Source organism: Oenanthe melanoleuca, chromosome 21 (assembly GCF_029582105.1).
Source record: "Oenanthe melanoleuca isolate GR-GAL-2019-014 chromosome 21, OMel1.0, whole genome shotgun sequence".
NCBI lineage: Eukaryota > Metazoa > Chordata > Aves > Passeriformes > Muscicapidae > Oenanthe > Oenanthe melanoleuca.
Genome location: NC_079354.1, coordinates 1,763,589 through 1,789,394, shown reverse-complemented (window position 1 = coordinate 1,789,394; position 25,806 = coordinate 1,763,589). Strand labels below are relative to the sequence as shown.

General features: G+C 52.7%; 1 protein-coding gene across 3 annotated transcripts in view; it reads left to right on the top strand.

The window, feature by feature from the left end:
* Window positions 1-25,806, top strand: part of EPHB2 (EPH receptor B2) — an 82,990-nt gene that overhangs the window by 12,845 nt on the left and 44,339 nt on the right. For all 3 annotated transcript variants that reach the window (XM_056508321.1, XM_056508323.1, XM_056508322.1), the window contains exon 3: window positions 24,479-24,634. In XM_056508321.1, the coding sequence (XP_056364296.1) occupies window positions 24,479-24,634 (156 nt within the window). The remainder of the gene's footprint in view (window positions 1-24,478; window positions 24,635-25,806) is intronic.

Sequence of the window (25,806 nt, the reverse complement as noted above, 5' to 3'; positions counted from 1 at the left end):
ATTTTTCAGCAAGTTGGGCCAAAGCCAAGAGATTGTGTTGAACATTTAATTTTGGGAAATACCCTCTGACATTCCCTGTGCTGAATTAAAATTTTTTCTGATGTCAGATGAGTCAGATGTGCTCAGTAAAAGCACAGCTCTTTGATTTTAGTCACACAAGGTAAAAACCTTACAGAGAATTTAATCTATAAGCCATGATTAGCTTAATTAGCTCCAGGGAAACTCATTATTGTTCCCCATATGCCTTAGAAACAGAATCTATCACTGGGAAGTGCACAGAAAAGTCTCCATAAAGGTTGGGAAGTGGAATCAAAGTGTTCATAGCTCATACAGTGGCTCTGTTAACACAGACCAAACTTCAAACAAGGTTGAGTTAGGTTTGGCCAAGGAAAAGACATTTTTATTGTCCTGTTTTGAAGGAGACCTTAAGTTTGGTGACACTGCTGTGGGATGGCCAGTCCTTGTGTGGGTGGCTGGAATTTAAACACCTCCTGCCTCCCCTTCCAGACCCTTCCCCATCCTCATCCTTTGGATGCTCCCCAAACTCTGAACCACATCTTTGACTTCTCCCTGCTCTGAGCTCCAGCAGCAATTTGGAGTTTTCCTCCCCCAGCTGCTTCTGCTGGACTGCAGCTACTGGGGAAAGTGGCTGAGAAACTGGTGAATCAGAGAAAAACTGATTTTTCACTTTTCTCTGATTCTGTAGAAACAGAGAAACTACCAGAGGTGGTTTGCAGGATGGCAGGTCTTGAAAATGGGGAGCAGGGAGTAGCATGAGCAGGAGAGTAAAAATCGTTGGGTCTGAAAATCATTGGGAGGAGGAGGCAGGAAAGGGTTGTGGTCAGACCTGGAGCCAGCAGCTCTGTGTTCTGGCACCCAAAAAGGGACCTGTGTGAGCACACAGTGAAGCCTGTGGAGCCTTCCCAGGTGTCTGCACAGGATCTCCAGAAAGGGAGATCTCCCCTCCTCAGGTGTTGAAATGACACCTGCCCAGGGGCTGGAGCCAGCCCAGGGGTTTTGGCTTTGCTCCTGGTGTCAGAAACAAAGAGACTGAGCAGAAATGGATATTTTCAGCTGGCCAGTGGGAATCTTGGTGCTTGGGGGTGTGTGGGGTTGTGCTGCCCTTGGCTGCCCCCAGCTCCATGTGGGTACCACACCAGATGAGGCCCCTGGAAATAACCTAGGAGCAAATTCAAACTGCTTTTTCAGGGGATATCTTCAGGATCTGAGTGCTGACAGCTTTTAGGGATGGCAGCCTCCTTCTTTTAGAGCCTTTTTGGCACTTTCAGACTGGAGCTCACAGAGACCCTGTGTTCAAGACCATTGTTAAGGATGAAACCACAGCCAGCCATTTCCTTCCAAAACATCAAGATCCCAAGAGCCCTGTGGTTGTTACACCAGCAGCTGCACAGAGCAGGAGCAGAGTGAGCAGTGAATGACCACCTGAGGAGGGGTTTGTTATTCAAACTGCCAAAAAACCCAAACCCCCCAGGTTAGCTCAGAGCATCCTGGATGGGTTGGGATCCTACAGAACCACCTGTGGCTCCCAGGGATCTCAGGGAAGGAGGAGGAGGAGGTGATTCCTCACTCCAGCCATCAGCCAGAGGATTCCCAGAGCTGAAGATAGCTCAGGAGGGTTTATCCCAGTGGAAATGCTCCTGCTGCAGAGCTTTCCTTGAGCAGAATGAATTCTGAGCCTGTCAGTGCAGCCTCATTAATAAAACAGAGTGAGGAAAAGTGAGGAGAACAGGAATAGAAGAAACATTTGGGGAATGACTCATACACAGAGAAGCTTCTCATTCCCTTTTCCCCACCCAGTGATGGGTTAAAGCCTTCCTTTGCTGTTTGTCCTGCTCTGGGGACAGCCAGCACTGCCATCCTGTCACAGCTCTGCCAGGGCTCCAGGCAGGCATGGGGATGTTTCACTCTGAGTTTACACCCTGGGAGTGAACCTGTGGCACCAGCTGGAGAATGAGAGACGAGGGAGGTGTTGTAGGAAAAATAACCTCCAGGTTTTCTCCAGCTTGCTTTTCCATCCAGGCAAATCCCAGCCTGAGGACCTTCCTGGAGCGTGTCCAGAGACAGGAATAGAGCTGGAGAAAAGTCTGGAGCACGGTGAGGAGCAGTGAGGGAGCTGGAAAGGGGCTCAGCCTGGAGCACAGGAGCTCAGGGGGGATTTCTCACTCTGCACACCTCCCTGACAGGAGGGGACAGCCAGGTGAGGTGGGTTCTGCTCCCAGGGAATGAGGGCAGGACAAGCCTCAAGCTGTGCCAGGGTAGATTTAGTTGGGTATTTGGGAAATTTCTTCTTGGAAAGGGTGGTGAGGGCAGGTGTGGAATCCCCATCCCTGGAGGTGTTTAAACAGGAGGTGGCACCTGGGGACTGGATGGTTTCAGAGGGCTTTTCCAGCCACAGGGAGTCTAGAAAAGGAAGTGGCAGGAGCTCTGGTTCACCCTCAGTGAGTGCTCACTCTGCTGGCTGTTCCTGCTTCCCAGAGGGGATTGGAAGCAGCAGAGGAATGTCACTCTGCCCGTGCTCACTCATGTTGTCACCATGTGCAGGGCTGGAAACAGTGACAAATCTGAGTGTGTGTATCTTTGTGATACCCTATAATTAGAACTGGTCTCTCTTTTTTTTTGTTTTTTTTTGTTTTTTTCCTTCTTCTTGAAAGTTTTGCTGTCTGGCACAGATGGAAGTGATCCCAGTTTGTTTTTGTGTTTCTTGAATTAGAGCCTGGCTGCTCTTTCCAGGATTTCCCAGGCAAAAATATTCACACAGGGACCTGCCCAGCACACAGGGTGTGTCCCCTGGGATGTGATTTTGGGTGAATTTGGCTCTCTGCATCTTTGCTGGGGGTTTATCCTCATCCAGGCTGGTTTTCCAGCATTTCCAGGTGCAAGGCAGAACTGAGAGCATGGCATGAAGGGGACAGAGCTGGAGCAGAGGGATCAGGTTTGCTGTGCTCAGTCCTGCCTGAAGAATCCTGCAATGCTTTGGGTTGAAGGGACTTTAAACATCATCCAGTACCACCCCCTGCCAGGGGCAGGGACCCTTGTCTTGGTGATCTCCAGCACAACTTCCTGCAGCAGAATTCCTCTCCCACCCCAGTTCCTGACCCCAGAGGGGATGGATGGATGGATGGATGGATGGAGGGATGGATGGATGATGGAGGGATGATGGAGGGATGGATGGATGGATGATGGATGGATGATGGATGGATGGAGGGATGGATGATGGATGGATGATGGATGGATGGATGGAGGGATGGATGTGAGTCGGATGATGTAGGGCGGATGGATGATGGAGGGATGGATGGTGGATGGATGGATGGATGATGGATGGATGGTGGGCAGCAGCCCCTCCCTGGGGAGCCTCAGCCCTGAGGGATGGAGGAGAGCAGGAGGAGGGCCCTGTGGTACCCTGAGCCTCAGGGAGATGCTGTTACCTCCCTGTGCTCAGAGCATGGCTGTGGTTCTGCTCCTTTTCCCTGGGAAGGGTCTGTGGGGCAGCAGCCATGTGTGTGGGGGTCCTGTGTGTGCCAGCTCAGGCTGTGGAGCCCCACATGAGCTTTGAAGGATGTACCACCAGAGCAGAGCTCTGTGCCAGCCTAGGGAGCTGCCTAATGAGCAGGATTCATTAATTAGCCCAGGGGCAGCTGCAGCAGCAGCTCTTGGTGCCTGGGCTGTGTGCAGGGGTGAGCAGGGCAGGGCTGAGTGACACCCTGCCCACAGCCAGCCTCAGGCACATCCCACACATCTGGCCCACATCTGGCACCAAGCACAAGGCTCCCAGGGGTGCCAGGTTTTCAGTCCTGCTGGCTGCCTGCATCCTCCCTGGAGTGCAGTGTGTCCTTCTCTCCTCACTGCCCTGGCACTGCTGTCCCCTGTCCCCACTGTCACCATCACTGAGCCCCTGTGGCTGCAGCAGCCCCGAGTGCTGGAGCTGCTAGCAGCCTGGAAATGTCTTTTGTCAAAGCTTGAGATGCCTCCAGCCTCCTTTAATTAAAGACAATTACTGCTTTCAGCCCCTCTTCACAGCTCAGCTGGGCTGTTTGCAAACACACAGCTGCAGGAGGCTTTGTGCCCTGTGCAGTCCCTCTTCCCTGGAGCTGCACTGAGCTTTCTTTATGATCAGCACTGGCTGGGGAGCTGCTGGGGGGGGCAGGAGGGGCTGTCCTGGCTGCTGGGCTGGTTCCTGCTGCAGCCTGGAGCAGCCCTGCCTGCTCCTGCCCAGGTTTTCCTGCCTGGTGGGGACACAGGGATGGATGTGTTTGAGCTGTGGAGAAGCTGAATGCACCCTTTGCAATAACTCTGCTGAGTGAGCCATGACTCTGCATCCCCTTCCTGCAGGGCAGCCCAAATCTGGGTTTCCTCACCTGAAAACACACTCAGAGAGAAAAAAAAACAAAAACTGACCCCCCCCTGTAAGCAACAACCCCCTTTCTGTGCTTGAATAACTCCAAACCAAACTGTCCAAGCAGTCAGGGCTGGCAGGAGAACAAGCAGCATCCACTGCAGCCCTCTGGGATGCTGTTTCCAAAAATAGGAGCCCAGGCTGTGCTGCAGCCCCCAGCCCTGGCCAGGCCGTGGCTTCTCCCTTTCCAGGTGCTAATGGTGTCCTCAGGGACAGGTCAGGCAGCAGAGCCAGGGGAAGGCCCTGCCTGCCTTGGGCTGCTAAATGGGAATGTGAGTGCTCAGCCGTGGGGCTCAGGGGAGCCAGGATCCTTCCTGAGCCTCTAAAGCCTGACCCTGCTCTGTCCTCTCAGATTCCTCTGCAGCTCCCATTCCCTGAGCACTAATCAGTGGAAGCCCAGAAGCTCTTTCCCCTTAAACAGCCTCTCTGAGGACATCTCTGGTCTGTTTTGGGGTGGTTCCTGTTCCTCAGAATCGCTGGGAGGCCATCAGAGGGTTGGAGCAGCCCCCAGCTCAGGTTTAGCTGCAGTGCAGGTGTGTGAGTGCACAGGGACAGCCCCAGGGCAGGGACCAGGAGCAGAGCCTGTGCTCAGGCTGGGGGTGGCAGGGACACAGTGCCTGCTCCAGGGTGTGACATCATGGGAAAACGGGATTCAGGGACACAGTGCATGCTCCAGGGTGTGACATCATGGGAAAATGGGACACAGTGCATGCTCCAGAGTGTGACATCATGGGGTGGCAGGGACACAGTGCCTGCTCCAGAGTGTGACATCATGGGGTGAAAGGGACACAGTGCATGCTCCAGAGTGTGACATCATGGGGTGCTGGGGTGACAGGGACACCCTGCCTGCTCCAGGGTGTGACATCATGGGAAAATGGGACACAGTGCATGCTCCAGGGTGTGACATCATGGAGTACTGGGGTCTCAGGGACACAGTGCATGGTCCAGGGTGTGACATCACAGGCTGCTGAGGGACACAGTCTGCTCCATGCTGTGACATCATGGAGTGCTGGGGGGTCTGGGGATACAATCCACAGTCCCTAGTGTGACATCATGGACCACTGGGGTCTCAGGAACATGGTCCATGGTTCATAGTGGGACATTATGGGATGCTGGGGATGCAATCCACACTCCACAGTGTGACATCACGGGATGCTGGGAGCCTTGGGGCACAGTTCACACTCCCCAGTGTGACATTGTGGAATTCTGGGGTTCCAGGGACAGACCCAGGTTCCTCAGTGCAGTCTCCATGTTCTGAGGGTGCTGCTGTTCTCCTGGGCAGTTGGCATCTGTGCCTTGCCCTGCAGAGTGTCTGGCACGTTCAGTTCCAGGTGTGGCAGGGCTGGCAGGAGCTGTGTGTGGGGCTGCAGTGTGGACATCCAGCAGCCTGTGTGTCCTGGGCAGCTGTGGCTGCAGCTCTGGCAGCTGGAGGTCCCAGAGGTGCCAAGCAGCTGGTCTGGGCAGGCCCAGACACATCCAGGAGGTGTCCAAGGGACAGGTCCCCATGTGTTTGGGATGAACATGACCTTTCCAGGAGCACCTGCTGCTGGCAGAGCTCTGCACTGGCCAGGCAGATAAATAATTGGTGGATTGGTGATGATTCTTCCTGTCCTCTCCCATGCTGTTCATGTTTCCAGGGTGCCTGTGGCAGTCAGTTATGCAATTTAATTATGCACCATGTTCAAATATGTCCTTGCACACTGGATGAAATTGCAAGCAGTCTATTCCCATTCATGTCTGCCACACTCCTGATGGTTTTCTATCCCTCCACGAGCGGCCTCTTTTCCTGTGGAAGCTCTGAGCTGATTGACTCTCCACATGGAGGCTGCTCTGTGTCCCTGGTGGTTTTTATCAGCTCTCTCACACCCTTGGCTGGGGTGACCACCAGTGCCAGCACGTTCCAGCATGGCTTAATGACATTCCTGCTCTGCACTGGGCTCCTTTCTTCATCATTCCTTGCATTTCCTCATTTTTCCTGATGATGGATGAGCTTTGAACCGATGTTTTCAGAGCATTATCTCCAGTGCTGGGAGATCCCCTCCCTGCATGTTAACAGCTAATTTAGTGCCCATCATTGTGTTTGTATAATTAGGGCTCTTGTCCCCCAAGTGCATTAGTTTCCTTTTGTCACTGCTGAATTTCATTTGCAGTGCTCTTGCATCCAGCACCTGGAGATCTTCCCATCTCTGTGCCACTGGCTGCAGCTCTGGCTGGTTTGGGGACAGCAGGAGGCTGTCCCTTGTCCCTGGTCACCCCCAGGGTGTCCAGCATCACCTGCCCTGGCATCCTCAGCACCCATCTGGGGGTGTCATCTGTGCTCTGTGCACACCCTTGGTGGGTGAGGAGGGGCTGAGGGGACACTCAGCAGTTTCAGTTTCCCTGTGAGGACACTGATCTCTGCTCTCTGTGAGCAGGGGCAGCCCCCAGGGATGGCTGGAGCTGTGTCAGGGTAGGTTGGTATCAGGAAAATTCTTCCCCAGAGGTGCTGGCACTGCCCAGGGAATGGGCACAGCCCAGGAGGGTTGGACAAACCCCCAGGCACAGGGTGGGGTTGTTGGGGTGTCTGTGCAGGGCCAGGAGTGGGGCTGGGTGATCCCTGTGAGCCCATTCCAGCTCAGCATATTCTGGTTTCCAGCCTGGATGGGGATTTTGGAGCTCTCAGTGCTGTGGGGCTGCCAGAGCCTTGATGTGCTGCCTCAGGGCTGTGCTCAGGGCTGGATCTCATGCTGTGCAGTGCTGGAGGGATCTGGCTGAGCTGCTGCTGCTGCTGCTCTGGCTGGATTTCAGTGCAGGGGGGAAGGAAACCCGGGCAGGGATCTCAGCACAGCCCCAGCTCTGTGTGGGACCACGAGAGAAGGAAGGAGCCAGGACCCCACTGGTGCTGCCAGGTCCTGTGGGAAGGAATTTCCTCAGGAATTGCCAAGGCTTGGCTGCAGACAGCTGCCCTGTGGGCTGGAGAGTGGCCTGGAGACCCCAGAGGTGCCTCCCCACATCCTTGGGCTGCCATGGATGCTTCTGTGCCAGGGCATGATGCCAGCCTGAGCCAAGCACCACCTCTGCTCTGGAAGGGAGCTGGGGCCAGGCTGGGGTTGCTCCTCAAGTAAAAAGTGGTGAAACGAAGGGAAAAAACCCTCAAATTGTGCCAGCAGAGGTTTACACTGGATATTAGGGAAGATTTCATCCCTGAAAGGGTTGGCAGAGAGGAAGAGGCTCCCCAGGGCTCTGCTGGTGTGGACCTGGTTTAAGTGGTGGACTCAACGATCTCAGGGGGCTTTTCCAAGCTGAATTATTCTAAATATGATCTTTAGGTGCATGAGGGAGGAGCCCAGCATGGGTCAGAGGCATCCAGACCTGCTGTGATTGGTAGGGAGTGGGAAATTCTCTGCTGATAAAACAGCAGGTGAGGAAGTTTGGGAGGTCATGCCAAGCCACATCTCAGATGAAGAATTTAAATGCAAAATTTACTTGTCCTGTAGCCTGAGGTCAGAAAAATACCTGCAGGTGAGCAAAAATACCTGCAGGTGAGCAGAAATGCCTCCAGGTGAGCAAAAATGCCTCCAGGTGAGCAGAGCACCCTGCCCTGCCAGGTTCAAGTGGGATATTGCAAATAAACCTGGAGGGTGCTGCAGGGAAAGACAAATGTGGTTCCAAGAGCCATGGAAAATGCTCTTCCACTGGGAACTGAAAACTCAGTAGCTCAGTGACTCCTCGTAATGAAGATTAGGTGAGATGATTAACAGAAGGAAAGCTGAGCCTCTAAAGGGCTTTTGATGTGCCAGAGGGAGGGATAACAAGCACTGGGAGGGTTAAACCGAAGCTAAACAAATTTTTAAATTAGGCATGTGCTTCTAAGTGATTAACCACTGGAGCAAGCTGATGAGGTGAGGGATTCTCCACACAGACAAGGTGGTTCATGGCTGGGTGCTGTGGCTGAGGATCAGCACTTGGATGGGGGGGAAGGAGCCTGAACCCCAAATCTGTGCAGGCCCAGAGCCAGCAGTGCCCTCTGTGCCCTGGTCCTGCTGAGAGGAGCCATCCCCTGGGGCAGCACAGGCACTGCCAGCTGGTGGCACTGGGGAGGGAGGGAGGGAGGGGACAGGAAGGTGGGAGCTGGTCCATGGCCTTGGCAGCACTGGTTCCTGCTGGAGAGATGAGCCCATCCCCAGGGCACGTCCTTTGGGTCAGGGTCTGCTGTGGCTTGGAAGGGACCTAAAGCTCATCCAGTTCCTTGCTCTGGTGCCATCTGTGATGCTTTAATCTGCTGAAAGTGAGAGCTGCTGGCTCCTTACACAGGGGAGGGATGGATGGATGGATGGATGGATGATGGATGGATGGATGGCAGGGGAGAGGGGTTGGAGGCAGCAGGGAGCCTCTGCCTGCTGCTCTCCCTGCTGCCCCTTGCAGGGACACAGTTACCCCTTCTCCTGCCCTTTGTGCAGATGAAAAAAAAAAAAAAAAAAAAAAAAAGTGAGGGATTACAGTGTCCCTGTGCTGTCACCCCATGGACAGACCCTCAGCCTGAGTGTTTGACCACCCTCAGCTTTTCTCATCACAGACAGAGCTCTGGGGTGATTGGTCAAATCCCTCCCTTGTTGGGTCAATTATTTCAGTCTCCCCACCAACTCCATGCCCAGCTGTGTGGTCAGCAGGAGGTCTGGCAGGGTGTCACAGGTGCAGGAAATGTTCCCCAGCTGGGCAGGACTCTGTGCTTTCAGTCTGTCCCAGGTGGGCACAGGTGTGCTCATCACTTCACAAACCACCAATGGACCAGGAATGCTCCATCCTGGAGGATGGAGGTTCTTCTCTGCACCATCTCCAGAGAGAAATCACCTCTCCAGTCAGAAATCACCTCTCCAGTCAGAAACCACCTCTCCAGACAGAAACCACCTCTCCAGTCAGAAATCACTTCTCCATCAGAAATCACATCTCCAGTGAGAAACCACCTCTCCAGTCAGAAACCACCTCTCCAGACAGAAATCACCTCTCCCATCTGTTTCACTGCTGTTCCCCTGTTCCAGGGGGAGCAGGGTTACCCAGGGCTGACCCCAATCCACTTTGGGTCCCAGAATATTGAAGGATATAAATTCCTACCCACCAAAAGTGAAGGTTGCAGTTTCTAAACTGGGAATATGGTTAAAAACAAAAGCCTGGGAACAATGTGAGTGTGTCTTGGGTTTGAGATTTTTTTTTTTTTTCCTTGTGCCATCTGTGGTTTTTCTGGAGGAAGCCAGGGATGAATGGAAGCTGTTCCTGCCCATGGCAGAGGAGGTAGAGTGAGATGGTTTTTAAGGTTCCTTCCAGCCCAGCCCATCCTGTGTTTCCTATGACTGTAAGGGACACAGAGTCAGGGGCAAAGCTGCAAAAACCAAATCCCAGCCCTGAGCTCTAACCCTCCACTCACTGCCCCCTCTCTGCATCACTGCTTTTCATTTCTTGGTGCACTCCAGCTCTTTTTTTGCCCGAGGAGAAAAGGATCATGCAAATGATTTGCCCCAAGGGATTCCTGGGAGCTGTTTAAGCCAGCAAATGCTGCCTTCCCCCAGCTGTGCCAGGCAGTTCCATGTGCTCATGAATTTCCCCTCCCCTAAGTGCAGGCAGGGGCTGACAGATGTTAACACACCCTCAGTGTCTCAGGAGAGACGAATTAAAGCCACACTGGACCCTTGGAAGACACACATTAGTGTCAGAAATTTCTAATCAATCAGCTGGGAGCCTCCTGGGGTCAGAAGCCTCTTTGAAATTCAAATGGAGAATGGCTCCTAATGGGTTTGATTTTGATTGCTATAAATTGATTAGCGTTAAGATAAACAAGTTTTGTTTCTTTCTGAGAGCTCTAAATACACTCTGGGGGAGGAGGAGCACTGGAGTCTGTTGGGACAACCCCTCTTGGCTCCCACCCATCACCAGTTTGCACAGTTCTCCTCCAGAGCTGGCTAAAACAGAACCACAGCATGGAAGGGACCTTAAATCTCATCAGTTCACTCACTGCCATGGGCAGGGACACCCTCCAGTATCCATGGTGCTGGTGTTGGATCCAGAGAGTTTCTTGTGCTGCTGGAGTAGGATGTGGGTTAGAGAAGGTGTGAGCACCCTCCTGCATTTTCCACAGCGAGATGAGAAGGTGCAGCTGGTTCTGGGTGTGTGGTGGGGAATGGGGCTGGAACTGAGGCATGGGCAGGGATTGGGGGCTGGAATATCTTTGGGAGATGCTCCATTTCCTCTGGGTGACAGCTCTGGGACTGTCACAGGCACAGGAGCACTCTGGTGACACTGGGACTGTCACAGACACAGGGCAGTGCTCCCAGGGAACAGGGACAGGAGGAGAGGAAATGGTCTCAAACTATTCTGGGAGAAGTTCAGGCTGGATATTGGAAAAATTCCTGCATGAAAAGGGTTTTCAGGCACTGGCACACTGCCCAGGGCAGTGGTGGAGTCACCACCCCTGGTGCTCAAAGCCACGTTGGATGTGGCACCTGGGGACGTGGGTTAGTGATGAACGTGGCAGATCTGGGGTGACAGCTGGACTCAGTGATCTCAGAGGGTTTTTCCAACCTGAACAATCCCATAATTCTGTCTCCTGGTACTTCTTCAAGGTTTTGCATGAGGAGGAACAAGGTGTGTCCGTCTTGTGGGAGTCAGAGGGGGCCAGGTTTAGGGAGTGCTGTGGGTGGGCAGCACTGACAGTGGCAGGGGATGGTGGCCATGGGGGACATGGTCAGTGCTGCCAGGGACACAGGGGTGGCCTGGTGTGGTGGGGGGGACACCTGCCAGCTGTGGGGCACAGGGTGGGGACAGCACACTGGTGGCTGTGGCTGTGCTGGGTGGTGGTGGGGGTCTCTGTTAATGTTTGTGAGGGTCTCTGTGGATGAGGGTCTCACTGCTGCTGTTGTGGTGAGGCTCTCAGTGTGCTGAGGTGGCACTGCTGCTGGTGGCACTGTCCCTGCAGGGTCCCTGCTGCTGGTGGCACTGTCTCTGCAGGGTCCCTACTGTTTGTGTCACTGTCCCTGCAGGGTCCCTGCTGTTGGTGGCACTGCTGTTGGTGGCACTGTCCCTGCAGGGTCCCTGCTGTTGGTGGCACTGCTATTGGTGGCAGGGTCCCTGCTGCTGGTGGCACTGCTGTTGGTGACACTGTCCCTGCAGTGTCCCTGCTGTTGGTGGCACTGCTGCTGGTGGCAGTGCTGAGGTGGCACTGTCCCTGCAGGGTCCCTGTTGCTGGTGGCAGTGCTGAGGTGGCACTGTCCCTGCAGGGTCCCTGTTGCTGGTGGCACTGCTGAGGTGGCACTGTCCCTGCAGGGTCCCTGCTGCTGGTGGCACTGTCCCTGCAGGGTCCATGCTGTTGGTGGCACTGCTGTTGGTGGCACTGCTGTTGGTGGCACTGTCCCTGCAGGGTCCCTGCTGTTGGTGGCCCTGCTGAGGTGGCACTGTCCCTGCAGGGTCCCTGCTGCTGGTGGCAGTGCTGTTGGTGGCAGTGTCCCTGCTGTTGGTGGCCCTGCTGAGGTGGCACTGTCCCTGCAGGGTCCCTGCTGACATGCAGGACGTGCCCCAGAGGAGGTGACCAGTGATCCGTGTGCTCTGCTGCAGGTGAGGCCCAGGAGATCAGCAGTTCATATTTCTGTGCTGAGCAGGGAGCTGACATTAATGAACAGCTAATTAACATCACAGGCCTTGATGGTTGCAGTGTCAGTGTCCCTAATTAGTCTCGCACTAATCTGCTTTAATTAACTGTCCCTGTCTGGGTTTTAATTTAATTTTCAGCTCTAGACCAGCGAGAGCAGTTGTGGGAGCTCTGGGTTCCAGCTCCATGGCAGTGCTGTGTGCAGTGCTCGGGGGCAGTGGTGGCAGCACAGGCAGCCCTGCCCTGTGTGGGTGTCCCGGGGTGACAGTCCCCAGCCCAGCAGTGCCCCAGGCAGGCTGTGGGGCTGGGCCAGCCTGGGGGACACCCCAGGAGCTGCCTGCAGCCCTCTGCTGCTGCTGGATTGAGTGTGCAGCCTGACCTGAGCTGTGCTGATCCCTGCCCTGGGGCACAGGCACAGCCAGGGCTTCCCTGGGGCAGCTCTTCCTGCTTGGGTTTGCTTCTCATTGCCTGGAGGGAGCAGTCAGAGAATCACTGAGTGCTTGGGGTTGGAAGGGACCCTAAAGATCATCCAGTGCCCCCCTGCCATGGGCAGGGACACCTCCCTCTGTCCCAGGCTGCTCCAAACCCATCCAGCCTGGCCTTGGGCACTGCCAGGGATCCAGGGACACCAACCTGGGATAGTGAAAGGTGTCCCTGCATGGGCAGGGGGAATGAGATGGGCTTTAATGTCCCTTCCAACCCAAACCAGGCTGGGATTTGGTGAGTTGTACCTCACAGAGGTCCCATCCATCCATCCATCCATCATCCATCCATCCATCCATCCATCCATCATCCATCCATCCATCCATCCATCCATCATCCATCCCTCCATCCATCATCCATCCATCCATTCATCCATCATCCATCCCTCCATCCATCATCCATCCATCATCCATCTATCCATCCATCCATCATCCATCCATCCATCCATCATCCATCCATCCCTCCATCCATCCCTCCATCCATCCCTCCATCCATCCATCCATCATCCATCCATCATCCATCCATCCATCATCCATCCATCCATCATCCATCCATCATCCATCCATCCATCATCCATCCATCATCCATCCATCCATCCATCAATCCATCATCCATCCATCATCCATCCATCCATCATCCATCCATCCATCATCCATCCATCCATCATCCATCCATCATCCATCCATCCATCCATCCATCAATCCATCATCCATCCATCCATCATCCATCATCCATCCATCCATCATCCATCATCCATCCATAGATCCATCCATCCATCATCTATCCATCATCCATCCATCATCCATCCATCATCCATCCATCCATCATCCATCCATCATCCATCCATCCGTCCATCCTCCATCCATCCTCCATCCATCATCCATCCATCCATCATCCATCCATCATCTATCCATCCATCATCCATCCATCATCCATCACCCTTTCCATGAAGAAGTTTTTCCCAATATCCAATCTAAACCTTCCCTGGCATGACTTGATGCCATTTCCTCTTTTCCCATCACTTGTTCCTGGGAGGAGAGTCCAGCCCTTCCTTGTTGAGAGCAGTGAGGTGCTCCCCTGCTAATCAGGCAATTCCTTGTTCCCATCCCTGTGCTGCAGCACGTTCCTGCTGGGATGGAGGATGAGGATGGGGAATTTCTGGGGTGAGGATCCAGCAGGAGAGGGCTGGGCTACGTGGAGGTTCTTGTGGAACCAAACTCCAGACCTCTTGGCTCCTACTCTGTCAGGTAATCTTAAATAAGCAAGCAGCTAATAGTTAAAAAGGTTATTTATTACAAAGCACATCAGTCTCAAAATGCAATGGCAAACAGCAATGGCAACAAAGCAGAAAGGCAAGAAAGGCAGAAGGCAAGTGGCTAAAAGCCACAATGGCTAAAAGCAACAACTCTCTTGAATACACACTGTTATATAGGATTTGTCCAACAAGCTAAATGCAAGCTCAGACCACCACTCCTTAACCTGTTAGAATTCCAGTTCCTTAGCACACCAGGTTATGTATAGAACTACTCATACAATCTATCTTGTTCTATCTGAAAAATGTAACAATATTCTCACTACAGCTCTATTATGTCTAAGTCCTGTCTACAGCTGTGGGCCTGGAGCCTCCACTGCAGATATCAGTGTGTTTCACCCTTCACTAGAACACTCACTGCTACTGTGGCATTTGAAACCTTTCACTTACTAAAAGCATTAGAACTCACCCTAGAACTCACTAACTTACTAACTTAAATGTCTACTTTGTGTGTGAGTGGCTTAATGTACTTCAATCCATCCAAAGGCTTTAATTCAATCCCTGCACTCTGATTTCTCTCTGAAGGATTCAGAGACACCCCTGACTCACTGACTGCAGCAGGGATATCCATCCCATGCTCCAGCCTGGCTCTCATGCTGCAGTCCCACATTGTTCAGAGCTCAGAGTGTCTCCCCACAGGCCGTTTTTGGGGCTGTGCACACTGAGCTGGGCTTGGCAGCAGCCCAGGAGCTGGGCTGGGCTTGCCCGTGTGGATTAGCAGGGCTCTGCCATCTGTGCTGCTCCCAGCTCTGCGTGGAGCTGCTCCAGGAGCCCTGTGCTTTGAAGAAAACCCTTTTCCAAGCACAGCCCCTTTCCAGCTATCCCAGCTGCTGCCCCTTCCCTCTGCAGACAGAGGGATCCTGGTGTCAGCCCTGCCTGGGCTCTTCTCCTTCTCTCCTTCTCTCCTTCTCTCCTTCTCCCCTTCTCCTTCTCCTTCTCCTTCTCCTTCTCCTTCTCCTTCTCCTTCTCCTTCTCCTTCTCCTTCTCCTTCTCCTTCTCCTTCTCCTTCTCCTTCTCCTTTCTCTTCTGAAACTCCTCTCCTCTTTTTCTCCCTTCCCCTCTAATCCTGCTCTAGGAGCCCACAGCTGATATTGCTCCTACTTGAGGAGGAATGGAAGGTTTTAGTTGGTTATGCAACAATCCCTGTCCATGCACACACTCTGTGATTAAATATCCCTTTCCTTCTGTGGCACAGTGGATGATTTTCCCATATTTTGGGGACAGGCCCATCTCTTGACTGTGCCTTCATTTTTTTTTGTATGTGTTCTTGATTTCCATCTTGCTGCTGTTAATCTTAAGGGCTCTGTTCTTTCCACTGCTTTTTCCAGCTGCTGTTTTTCCTGCTGACTAATTTAAAGCCACTGCTGCCAGTTTGTGACTTTTTAAGATGCATTTTTACTCCTTCACTGTCATTTTTGGTTCAGAATTATTTTTTATTGTAAAAATCTGAATTGCCTTTTTCCTGGGGGCAGCAGCAACTTTATTTGAGGCTATTTTGGTTATTATTCACAGTGGTTCATTTGTACTCTCTGTCCTTGATGGGCATCTCTGGGAACCTGTTCCATGCTCATGGCAGGGCTGGCTGCCACCCCTGGGAATTTGGGAAGCAGGGAAGACCCTGATTTACTGAGAGTTTCTTCTGAATGCACAGAGGCAGGGGCTGGGTTCAACCTTCACACCAGCCAGCATCTCCCAGCCTTCTCTTGGAGTGACCCCACATCTTTTCCATCTCAAGTTCCTTCCAGTGGGAGCAGGAAAATCTGGTATTTGGAAGTTGGAAATCTGTTGGAAGAACACTTTCAGATGTGGAAGGTGCATTTTGATGGATGCAGGCAAAACCCACCCAAATAATGGGAATTATGAGCTGTGGAAAATTGCCTCTCCCCATCTGTTTTCTGGCATGCTTGGCTCTCAGATCCCTCCACTGAGCACTGCTCCTGATGGATTTAGAGAGATAATTATTTGCTGCTGTTTTTCCTTCATCAGAGCATCCTTTTAGAGCAAGTTATCAGTGGAATGGGGGCCTGGGGACCCAGGCTCAGCCTGCTCCCTCTGATGTTGATCCCTCCCAGCCCTCAATGACACATGGAGTGCTCAGGGAATGCAGACAGTGGGAATTGCTGCTGGGTGTTTGTTCAGCCATGAATTGTGGCAGTCATTACACTCCTGCAGCACAGGGAGGCTTTAGAAAAGATTTCCTAGGAAATAATGTCTAAAATCCCAGTTTTAGCTTTCCTGACACACACATCCCTGGCTCAGGGTGATCTTGATGTGGTGGTTCTCACCAGGATGGTTCAAGGGGCTCTTTGGGAAGAGCTGCAGTGACAGTGGTTTTCTTCATTCTACAGCCTCACATCCTGGTTCCTGCTTTCTGTCAAAAATCCACGTGCTGATTACAGCTTGCTTCCCTCCTTGGACTCCCTTGGTCAAGGGGTTGGGGTACAAGTCTCATGGGAGAGCTGGGAGGGATCAGTAGAGATCAGTGCCAGGTTTATCCTCACACCTGGAATTGCCTGGTCCCTGCTCTGGTGTCCCCAGGCTGTGTCTGCTCCCTGGGCTCTGTGCCTGTCCCCAGCAGGGACAGTGCCAGGGCTGGGACCTCAAACTGAAGGGCTCTTGTCAAGGAAAAGCTCCCTTTTTGCTTCCCTGCTTCCTTTAGGATTAAAGCTGTTCTCCTCAGGCTGGAAACATGGAATGTTTGTCAAGTTTACGAGGCTTTTAGAGAGGCTTTTAGAAAGAACATCCTCTCCCTTCTTTTATAGGGCTGAGATAAGATTATCTTTGTCTTAACACCAATTAAAGCAGGAAGGGTTTATAGGATTAGGGGTTTTCCATCAGTGCAACTTTGATGTCACCACTTGCCAGCTTGGTTTGTTCCTTTGCCTGTGTTAGGTCCTCGGGAAGGTTCCTGTCATGGTTAACATCTCCTCCCTCCCCAGGCACAGCTCTCCCAGGCAGGAGCTTTGGGAAACAATTAAACAAGACCAAGCAAAGTAACAGGATAGGAGAACTCTGGGGAAAGCTGGCTGGGAATAGTCACTGTGAGTCTGCAGTGCTCCAGTGTTTACAGCAAGGGAAGAGGGATGTGCTGCTGGCTGAGCTGCATGTTTAAAATGAGAATGTAAAATCCTGGACTCCTGCAGTGGTTTGGGTTGGAAAGGGACATTAAACCCCATCCCACTCCACCCCTGCCATGGCAGGGACATCTTCCATAGCCCAGGGTGCTCCCAGCCCTGTCCAGCCTGGCCTGGGCACTGCCAGGGATCCAGGGGCAGCCACAGCTGCTCTGGGCACCTGTGCCAGGGTCTCCCTACCCTCATAGGGGAGAATTCCTTCCCAAAATCCAATCCAGCCCTGCTCTCTGTTCATTTGAAGCCATTCCCTGTGTCCAGTCCCTCCATTCCTTGTCCCAAATCCTTCTGCAGCTCTGCTGGAGCCCCTTCAGGCCCTGGCAGGGGCTCTGAGCTCTCCCTGGATCCGTCTCTTTCTCGTCTCTTTCTTTCTCCTCTCCTTCTCTTCTTCTCTTTCTCTTTCTCTTTCTCTTTCTCTTTCTCTTTCTCTTTCTCTTTCTCTTTCTCTTTCTCTTTCTCTTTCTCTTTCTCTTTCTCTTTCTCTTTCTCTTTCTCTTTCTCTTTCTCTTTCTCTTTCTCTTTCTCTTTCTCTTTCTCTTTCTCTTTCTCTTTCTCTTTCTCTTTCTCTTCTCTTTCTCTTCTCTCTCCCTCTCCTCCTGAACATCCCCAGCTCTCCCAGCCTGGCTCTGGAGGGGCTCAGCCCTCAGAGCTTCTCTGTGGCTTTCTCTGGACTCACTCAGCAGCTCCTGGCTGTGCTGGGGCTCCATAGAGGACAGCAGAGCCCCAGGACTGCCCTGCTCCATGCAGGGCTGCCAGCCAGTGCTGCTCCCAGCCCCTGTTCCCCTGTGTGTGCCAGACAAGCTTTGGAGGGTGGCACTGCAGCTCTGAGCTCACCCCTGGCTCCTTGGGGGGCTCTGGGGGGTGCAGTGAGCTGAGGCTCTGGGCTGCACCACCCTGCATGGGGACACACAGGTCCTTGTCTCCTTGGGGCAGAACCAGGGAATCCTGGAATCATTCAGGTTGGAAAAGCTCCTTAAGATTGAATCCAGCCATAAACCAGCACTGCCAGGGCCAGCACTAACCCCTGGCCCCAGCTGCCACATTCCCATCTTTTCTGAGCTTTTCCAAGGATGTGACTCCACCCCTGCACTGGGTAGCCTGTGCCAATACCTGACCATCACAAAATTTTACTTAATATTCAATCTAAGCATTCCCTGGTACAATTTGAAGCTGTTTCCTCTTGTTCTTCTGCTTGTTACCTGGGAGAGGAGACTGACCCCAGACAGGGCAAGGAATTCCTCTCCCTTTGTGGATGGATGGCCCTGACAGGATAAATGCTGCATTCTGCTTTTCTCCATCTGTACCCTGAGGATGGGAGCAACATCCCAGCCCCCCATGCTCAGCCAGGGACAGAAAAATTTCCATTTCTCTTTAAGAGCCCGTGGCAGGCTGGGGAGGCTGAAGCAGGTGAGGAATTCCAGGAGTTTCTCTGTGACAGCCAATCCCATCAGCACTGATGGATGTCCCTCCCCCTGCAGCACTCACAGGTGTGTTGCCCACAGGTGTGCTGGGCTCACCAGATGCCTGAGCACTGCTGGAAGGGAGGGAGGTGACCTTGTGAACCAAGAGGGAATGTGCTGGGAGCCCCCTGGAAACCTCTCACAGCAGAGAGCTCAGCACTTGGAGAGTGCTGTATAATATATATAATATATTATATAGATATTATTTATAATAGTATAATAATAAACTTTGGAGGGAGCTGGGGGTGGGTGGGGTGGCTGGTGGGGAGCAGCACTGAGGGAATGTGGGGTTGGGATGGCCAGAGCAGGATTGAGGGAATGTGGGGTTGGGATGGCCAGAGCAGCACTGAGGGAATGTGGGGTTGGGATGGCTAGAGCAGCAGTGAGGGAATGTGGGGTTGGGATGGCTAGAGCAGCAGTGAGGGAATGTGGGGTTGGGATGGCCAGAGCAGCACTGAGGGAATGTGGGGTTGGGATGGCCAGAGCAGGATTGGAATGTGGGGTTGGGATGGGCAGGGCAGGATTGAGGGAATGTGGGGTTGGGATGGCCAGAGCAGGATTGGAATGTGGGGTTGGGATGGCCAGGGCAGGATTGAGGGAATGTGGGGTTGGGATGGGCAGGGCAGGATTGAGGGAATGTGGGGTTGGGATGGCCAGAGCAGCAGTGAGGGAATGAGGGGTTGGGATGGCCAGAGCCTCAATGCCTGTGGCAGGTGCTGGGGTTCAGGGGATCTCCTGAGCTGCAGGTGGGGTGCAGGTGCTGGCCCAGCACTGGGGACATGTCTGTAATCCAGGAGGATGTTCTGCAGCCTGTGCTGTGTTGTTTCCATTCCTGTCCCGTGGAGGATGATGAGGTTAAACAGGAACGTTTGCATTGGGACCATTCCCTTTATTGGCAATTCTGTAATCCACGTCATGGAGGTTCTCCTCCAGTTAATCTCATTTAACCCTGTTTTCCCTCTTGTATTTCCCTCCCCTTCTCTCCAAATGCTGTCAGAGCTGTTGGCAGTGACAGCACCTGGCAATGGCATTAATTGCTTATCTGAGGATGAGGTAACAGCACAGGCTGTTAATTAAATTTATCCCTAAGGAAACCAGAGGACCCCTGCAGCCCTGGGAAGGGAGAGTGCAGAGAACTGGCACCTGCAGGTCCCAGCTCCTTGCTCTTCCCAGGCTGGCAGCATCCAGAGGGCTCAGGTGTCACCCCCTGCCTGCTCAGGCCCTGGCTGAGCCCTTCCCTGCAGCATCTCCAGCCTGGGGACACCAGGGGACAGATCCAAAGGCAGCATTGCTGCTTTGGGCTGTCCAAAGGCCACCCTTTCACTAAGAGCACAAACCCCATCAGGGACAGGGACAAGCAGAGGAGGGACAAATTTACAAGTGAGACAGAGTGAGACCTGCTTGGATGCAGGATTGAAAATAAGGGTCAAGGTGCAAAGGACAGAATGGAGCAGAATATGGGAAAAGTGACAATGTCAGCACCCACCCCATCTTCCAGGCAGGGTATGGCTGATGAAAGGAAAAAGGGGGAAATTCAGAGTTGGTTAGACATAATAGTTCTGCACAGAACATCATAAATGGTTTTAAAGTGGAGGGAGTAAATTTAGATGGGAAATTGGGAAGGAATTGAGGGTGGGGAGGCCAGAGAAGCTGTGGCTGCCCTGGCAGTGTCCAGGGCTGGGTTGGGTGGGGCTTGGAGCAGCCTGGGACAGGGGAAGGCAATTGTACCTGAGGTGAGCTTTAAGGTCCCTTTGAACCCAAACCATCCTGCCCTTCCATGATTCCACTGAATACCCCACACCACTCCCAGCAGAGAGGCAGCAGTGCTGCTCTGGGAGCCTCTGGGCTCTCTTGTCCAGGGCCTGTTTGCACTGGGGCTGCCACCAGCCATGGAATTCTGCTCCACCTACCCCAAGGATGGGACTCTGCCCCCCTCTCCCAGGTCAGCCCCATCTTTTGGAGCTTTTCACAATGTGCTGTCTGACCTCGTGGTCCTTGTCCTGTGCTGCAGCGTCTGGCACCCTGACAAGTGTTTGAGCCTGTCCTCAGCAGTTGGATCCCCCTTACCCCAGTACCCCCAGTTACCCCACCCAGCTCTTCCCACCTCTCCTGTGCCCCAGGGATGTCCATCTTGGTGTTCCTCCACTGGATATCATCCTTGAACTGGGCAGCCCTGGCCTAGCCATGGCAGCATCCCCAGTGCCTGGCAAGGAAAGGAAAACAAACACCTCCCTCAATGTCCTGGCCATGCTCCTCCTGGAAATTGTTTTCTTTATTCTCTGTAAGATCATATCTGTGGGACTCATTTCATGTGGGTTTGGTGTGGGGCCAAGGCACCCCCATAGGGTTTGTGGGGTGATGAGAGGGAGCAGGGAGGGCACAAAGAGCATAGAGAAGGGATCCCCAAAGCATGGAGAGGGACCCCAGACCCACAGAGGAGAACAAGAGGCAGGCTGTGGCCAAGGGGAAGCTGCAGAGGCAGCCCCCAGCCCTGGCCCCACAGGGAGAGAGGAGCAGAGGGGAGATAAGGCTGGGGATTGAAGGCTCCTGGCAGAGCCTGACAGCCAGGGCTGCCTGCTTTCCATCAGCCTTTAAAAATGAGTTCAGGGATCCCTGCTCCAGGAGAAACAGGGCCAGGCAGAGGGGTGAGGAGAGTCCTTCCTTCCTGGGCTGGAGGTGCCATCTGAGGAGGAGCTGTTTGTCAGAGCTGTTCCCAAGAGGGGCCAGGACACTTTGGGATGCAGGGGAGCCTGGCTGGAGCCTGCCCAGCTCACACTGAATTAATTAAAGAGTTGGTTAGAGAGAGGCAGTGAGACACCAAGGAGCAGGGAACCCCCTCCTGCAGCTTTGGCCAGAGGCTTTCCCTGAGCCCTGGCATGTTTTCCCTGCTGAGGTGCCAGAGCAGAGGTGGCCTTGCCTCCCACATCCTGCAGGGAGGGCAGGACCCTTCTCATGGCAGGAGTTCCCTCCACCACTTTACTCTGTGATTCCCAAATCATGTCCCTCCCCAGGCAGAACCAGCTGGCCATGCCCTGGGTGGGTGAATGGGAACCAGGAGCCTGGTGCTGCTGAGCACTGCCAGCCTGGCTGGAGAGGCACAGCCAGAGCTCCATGCCTGCAGAGCCACCCCAGCATCCCTGATCTGTGACTTCTGTAGCATCCCTTGGTGCTGGGAACCACTGCAGTGATGGGGCCAGAGCCACTGGCACCAAATCACCCTCCAGGGGTGGAAGATGCTTGGATAAAGTAGAAATTTCTGTGCTTTTGCTGTTTCAATTCCCTCTTTCCAAGCAGGGATGTTCTTGCTGCAAGCCTAATTAAAAGCAGCAACATCCCAAAGCTGCTGTCACCTCCCAGGGCAGAAAACTGGGGTGTCCTCATGTCTGTGTCAGGCTGGAGATCAGGAGAAGGTTCTTTCCTTAGAGGGCACTGCCAGGCTCCCCAGGGAATGGGCACAGCCCCAGGGCTGCCACAGCTCCAGGAGAGTTTGGACAATGCACAGAGGCACTGGGTGGGATTTTTGGGGTGTCTGTGCAGGGCCAGGAGTGGGACTGGTGGTCCTTGAGGGTCCCTCCCAGCTCAGGATGTTCCCTGGTTCTGTGAAGCTGGTTCCAGCACAAGGTGAGAACATTCCCATTGGTCAGGCAGGAGGGATTTTAGCCCCTTTGTGAAGATTCCACTTTTGATTTGCTGTTTGCTCTAGATACAAGAAATTGGGTGGATTCCTAAAGAAAATCTGTTTTCTTACCCAGGGGAAGATCTGGAGTTTTGAACACAATGTTCTTTTATTTTACTGTTGGAAGTTGTCATTACTTGAGAAAAATAATTCAATTAAAAAGGGACTTTGCATCAAATCTCAGTGATTCTCCTGTCTTTCCACATGATTTCAGAACATTTAACTTTGGAGAAGTTCTGATTTTTTCCAGGATTATTTTATCCCATGCAGGACCTACTGGGGAGGAAGGGACTTGCCAAAACTCCTGGCTGTGTTTTGGTGGCTCATGGAAAGAGTTTCAGTGTGCCAGCTTGGTATTTTTATAAAAAAAAACCACTGAGCCTCAGTTTTTATTCCTCTCCAGCCATTGACCTGTTCCAGGGCCAATGTGAGGAATGTTTTTATCCCTTGGAGGAGTCACTACACTCCACAGCCTGGGCACTTTTTGGATGTCTCACTGTCTTGATGCAGAAGCAGCATTATAGAAAAGTAGCTATTTTTAAAATAAACCTCAGGAAGGTGAAAGAGGCTCCTGTCTGAAACCATCCTCACTGGAATGACCCTGCATTTCACCCAGGCTGTCAGATGAGAGCAATTTTATGTGTTGGTCTTTTGTGTGTCTCAAATACTGGTATTAGTGCAGGCAGCCTGTTATCATGTCCCCATCACTCTGGGGAATGCAGAGCTGCCCAGCCATCACCTCTCCCAACAGCCTCACTCCCTCTGGGATGGGCTGGTCCCAGGGAGGTGGGGCAGGGATGGGAGAGGGATCAATGCACACATCCATGAGCATGAGGAGAGTCCTGGTTTTCAGCAGCTCCTTTGACCAGAGGAGGAAGAAGGGACAGTGCATCAGGAAGGATGATAGAATTATTCTGTAGAGCTTTTCTCATTAAAAACTCAGGATAATTCTGGAGGAAAGGAGATGAAAACTGGAAAAAAACCAACTCCAACCTTCTTTTTTCCTTTTTTCCCAAGTAAGAAATAGCTAATTCCTAGCAGTGGTTCTTGCTCACAGCAACCCCAGTGAATGTTTTTCCCAGGCTGTTTTCTGATCTGCCTCATTCCTGGGAGCCTTGGCAGGTGATGTTTGTTAAACTTGTTCCAGCACAGGAACCACCTGCCTCCCCCCAGGCCCTTCAGGCTGGGTAAGAATGAGCAGCAGCAGAAAGTCACAGCAGGAGTAACCCCACAGGAGGGTGAGAGCTGAGCTTCTCCTTGGGCTCTGGTGATCCCTGGCCTAGGAAGGGATTTTGTGGTTGTGGATATGATTTTATCCATATCTGTTAGTGCTGGATCACAGTGTGGTCCAGCCTTCACCACCATCTGCTGTGGGGCTGGACACACCTGGGCTTGAGTGGCTGCTGCTTATGGAGAATCTTCTTCAGGGCTCAGAGCCCTGGAGAGAGAGCCCAGCCTGCTGTTACTGCTCAGCTGAACCAACAATTTATTTGTAATATCGAGTCAGAAAATCATTAAGGTTGGAAATGGCTCCCTAGGATCATCAGCACTGCAGTGTCCCCAAGTGCCACATCTACAAAGTCATAACAAAACTCTGGAGAATTGCAAAAGGACCCTGTGAGACAGCATGACCAGGGAATGAGAAGGCAGCTGGAATTCAAAAGATATGAGGTGATACAGGTGGGAGAAAACAACCCCATGTTCATGGAATGGTGGAGTTACAGAATGGTTTGGGTTTGGAGGTGCCTTAAAGACCATCTGCCATGAGCAGGGGTAACTTCCAGTAGAGCAGTTCACCCCAACCTGCAGAGAGATGAGCTGGGGGTTGGCCCAGTGTCCCCCACAACTCAGAGCTTGGGGCTTTCACAGTCAGTACAGTGGTGGTTAAAAATAATGTGGGCATTGCTGAAAAAAGAAGAGAATAGAACAGTGGATGTTGTTATGCAGTGTGGAGCATGACAGGGATTTAGACAACTCTAGAGGTCATGGACCAGGCAGATGGTGATTGAGTGTCCATCAGCAATGGAAATGTGGGGTGGCATCAGGAATGGCAGCAGTGTGTTCCTGCAGCATGTGGTTACAGCACGGGGCTCTTTGTGGGAAAACAGGTGCAGGACATTTGCAGGGAATGAAAAATGAGTGGGTAACACAGTGGGAGAAACACCACATGGGGTATTGAGTGCAAGGAGCTGTGTTTTAGAAAGGAATGGGGAAGTGTTGTGGGCAACTACCCACACCTGGTTCATGCCCTGCTCCTTGGGTGGCTGTAGAATCACAGAATATCCTGACTTGGAGGAGACCCACAGGATCAAATCCAGCCCTTGACCCAACAATCCCACCCTGTGCACCCCTGGCAGTGCTGTCACACTGCTCTCCTTCCTTTGCAGGCTGCCCCTCGGGGACGTTCAAGGCCAGCCAGGGGGATGAGGGCTGTGTGCACTGCCCCATCAACAGCAGGACAACCTCGGAGGGAGCCACCAACTGCGTGTGCAGGAGCGGATATTACCGGGCAGACGCTGACCCCGTGGACATGCCGTGCACCAGTACGTGGGGCTGGGCACTGGGAGGGCACTGGGAGGGCACCAGTGGGACATGCCATGCACCAGTACGTGGGGCTGGGCACTGGGAGGGCACCAGTGGGACATGCCATGCACCAGTACGTGGGGCTGGGCACTGGGAGGGCACCAGTGGGACATGCCATGCACCAGTACGTGGGGCTGGGCACTGGGAGGGCACTGGGAGGGCACTGGGGGACAGGCCATGCACCAGTACGTGGGGCTGGGCACTGGGAGGGCACTGGGAGGGCACCAGTGGGACATGCCATGCACCAGTACGTGGGGCTGGGCACTGGGAGGGCACCAGTGGGACATGCCGTGCACCAGTACGTGGGGCTGGGCACTGGGAGGGCACCAGCGGGATTTTTGCATTTCTTAGTGTGAATTTTTGGGCATTTCTCTGGGTTTTAGTGCTGAATTTTTCCTGATGCTTTTCATAGATTTTGGGTGTTTTTTTGGGAGGAGGAGGCCGTGCAGCCATCTCACACCTTCTTGTCTCTTCTCGATTTTGGTTTTTTGTGCAGATGTTAGGAGTTTTTCTGAGCTTTTTTTGGTGAAATTTCTCAGGGATTTTTGCATTTCTTAGTGTGAATTTTTGGGCATTTCTCTGGGTTTTCATGCTGAATTTTTTCCTGATAATTTTGGTTGTTTTTGTGGATGGGGAAGAGGAGGCCGTGCAGCCATCTCACACCTTCTTGTCTCTTCTCGATTTTGGTTTTTTGTGCAGATGTTAGGAGTTTTTCTGGCCATTTTTTGTGCAATTTCTGGGGGATTTTTGCATTTGTTACTGTGAATTTTTAGGCATTTGTCTGGGTTTTCCTGATGCTTTTCCTTGGAATTTTCATAGATTTTGGGTGTTTTTGGTGATGGGGAGGAGGAGGCCGCGCAGCCATCTCACACCTCTTTGTCTCTTTTGCATTTTGTGGCCATTTTTTGTGCAGGTGTTAGGAGTTTTTCTGACCTTTTTTTGGTGAAATTTCTCGGGGATTTTTGCGTTTCTTAGTGTGAATTTTTGGGCATTTCTCTGGGTTTTCATGCTGAATTTTTTCCTGATGATTTTGGGTGTTTTTGGTGATGCGGAGGAGGAGGCCGTGCAGCCATCTCACGCCTTCTTGTCTCTTCTCGATTTTGGTTTTTTGTGCAGATGTTAGGAGTTTTTC